The sequence below is a fragment of the Arachis ipaensis genome, chromosome B06 (assembly GCF_000816755.2).
Source record: "Arachis ipaensis cultivar K30076 chromosome B06, Araip1.1, whole genome shotgun sequence".
NCBI classification, from domain to species: domain Eukaryota; kingdom Viridiplantae; phylum Streptophyta; class Magnoliopsida; order Fabales; family Fabaceae; genus Arachis; species Arachis ipaensis.
In genome coordinates, this window is record NC_029790.2 from 117,292,129 (window position 1) to 117,293,853 (window position 1,725).

Here is a 1,725-nt window from a genome sequence, read left to right on the forward strand (position 1 = left end):
ATACATTTTGAAAATAATCAAATGCATATGGTAATTAAATTAACTTCAAAGAAGCACTCATAGAAATTACAAGACATAATGCATATTCTGAATTCAGATTGCTAGATATATACTCAACATATATCAGGCAACAGAAATGAAATCTGCCATTACTAAATTGTCGAAAAATATAATTAGAGCTATTGCACTGGTAATCATACAACATTTGAGGGGATGTAGGATCAGATTCCAGGCAAGGCTTATCAAAAGATCGATAATGATATGATTCAACATAACTGACCTTCTTCTGCCCATATCGAATTTCTAATTTTCTGGCCTGGTAGTCTGTACAGTTTGAACAGGACACTAGCTCTCTGTAAGTTTGCGATGATGGAAACCATGCTTCTAGATCATATTTCTTTGCTGCAGCATCATTCAAAGCACCAGACACAATGGCAACAACTTGATATGGAATGTTCAACTGCAGTGAACATTGAAAGGCAATTATGGGGGTGGGAAGAAAAAATAGTTAATTTACACACCAATGCATGTACAATAATTAATAAACATGGTTTCTTATGAGGGACAAAAAGATACTTCTTTATAGAAATCTTCAGAGTTTTTTAGCATTTCCTCGTGCATGTTCCATGAATCATTGTCATTTGGGCTAGTAAGGCAAAACTGCTCCACTTTCTCAAATTGGTGAACACGGAATATTCCTAGAGTATCTCGACCATGTGATCCAGCTTCTTTTCGGAAACATGATGAATATCCAGCATATCTACAAAGAGCTTATTTCCAAGGTTTAAAACAATAGTCTTCCAACGTTACATGCATCCTTTAAATTGATTACCTTATGGGTAGCTGGGTTGGGTGGATCCAATCATCTAAATGATAAGCACAAAGGGGCTGTTCAGCCGTAGCAATCAGATATTTGTCATCTCCTTCACCTGTTACCTGAATAATAAATAAACTGCTCTGGTGAAGATTTCATTTCAAGATTTAATGGCTGTCATACTACGATAGGTATAGTAACACTAAGAGATTTAAGAATGTTAACTAGTATTCACACCTTGTAAAGCTCTTCATCAAATTGGGCTAATTGAGCACACTTTGACATTATGTCTTTTCTCATGAAGAAAGGAGTATGCAATAAAGTATATCCCCTTTTCTCCAAAAAATCAAGACCGAAGTTTATTAGAGCTTGATTAAGACGAACTCCATCTCCTTTAAGATAGAAGCCTCTACCACCAGCAACGTCAGCTCCTGTTATGCATTGATAAACATGATGTGAGAATAATCTTGGCTTCCATATTTGAATGCACCAATCATGTTCCATGGACTATATTGGTGATCAAAAGATCAAAACAAACCCAAGGTCTTCATGCGGTAGATGACAAGCAGAGTATAGTATGACTAGCAACAATTTCAAGGAAGTTTGAGTTCCTCCACCATGTAGTTGTTTGTGTCGAAAGCAATATTACATTATTGATGAAAAAACACTGCAAAATACCAATACTATATGCAATAGAGGAATCATCTATGAAGCATGCACACACCAATTAAACAAAGTATACTTGTGTCTGACACTCGAAGACACTCATAAGACATGCTATTATACATTTGTATTTGACTAATTATCTTTCCGATTTAGAGAGACTTCAAACTCAAATTGGATAGGGTGTCAATAGTGTTTAGAAATGACGAAATAGGTAAATTGAATATCGGTAGCAGTGAACATTGATA

General features: G+C 35.4%; 2 protein-coding genes across 3 annotated transcripts in view; both read right to left on the minus strand.

Annotated features, from left to right (window-relative positions):
- The window catches only part of LOC107604842 (long chain base biosynthesis protein 2a), a 29,905-nt gene that overhangs the window by 9,692 nt on the left and 18,488 nt on the right, over window positions 1-1,725 (minus strand). The gene's annotated exons all lie outside the window — the stretch shown is intronic.
- Window positions 1-1,725, minus strand: part of LOC107604844 (serine--tRNA ligase) — a 4,387-nt gene that overhangs the window by 1,173 nt on the left and 1,489 nt on the right. For both annotated transcript variants that reach the window (XM_021104867.1, XM_016306547.2), the window contains exons 4-7: window positions 1,052-1,245; window positions 833-936; window positions 577-760; window positions 281-460 (exon numbers count right to left, since the gene is read on the minus strand). In XM_021104867.1, coding sequence (XP_020960526.1) covers window positions 281-460; window positions 577-760; window positions 833-936; window positions 1,052-1,245 — 662 coding nt within the window. The remainder of the gene's footprint in view (window positions 1-280; window positions 461-576; window positions 761-832; window positions 937-1,051; window positions 1,246-1,725) is intronic.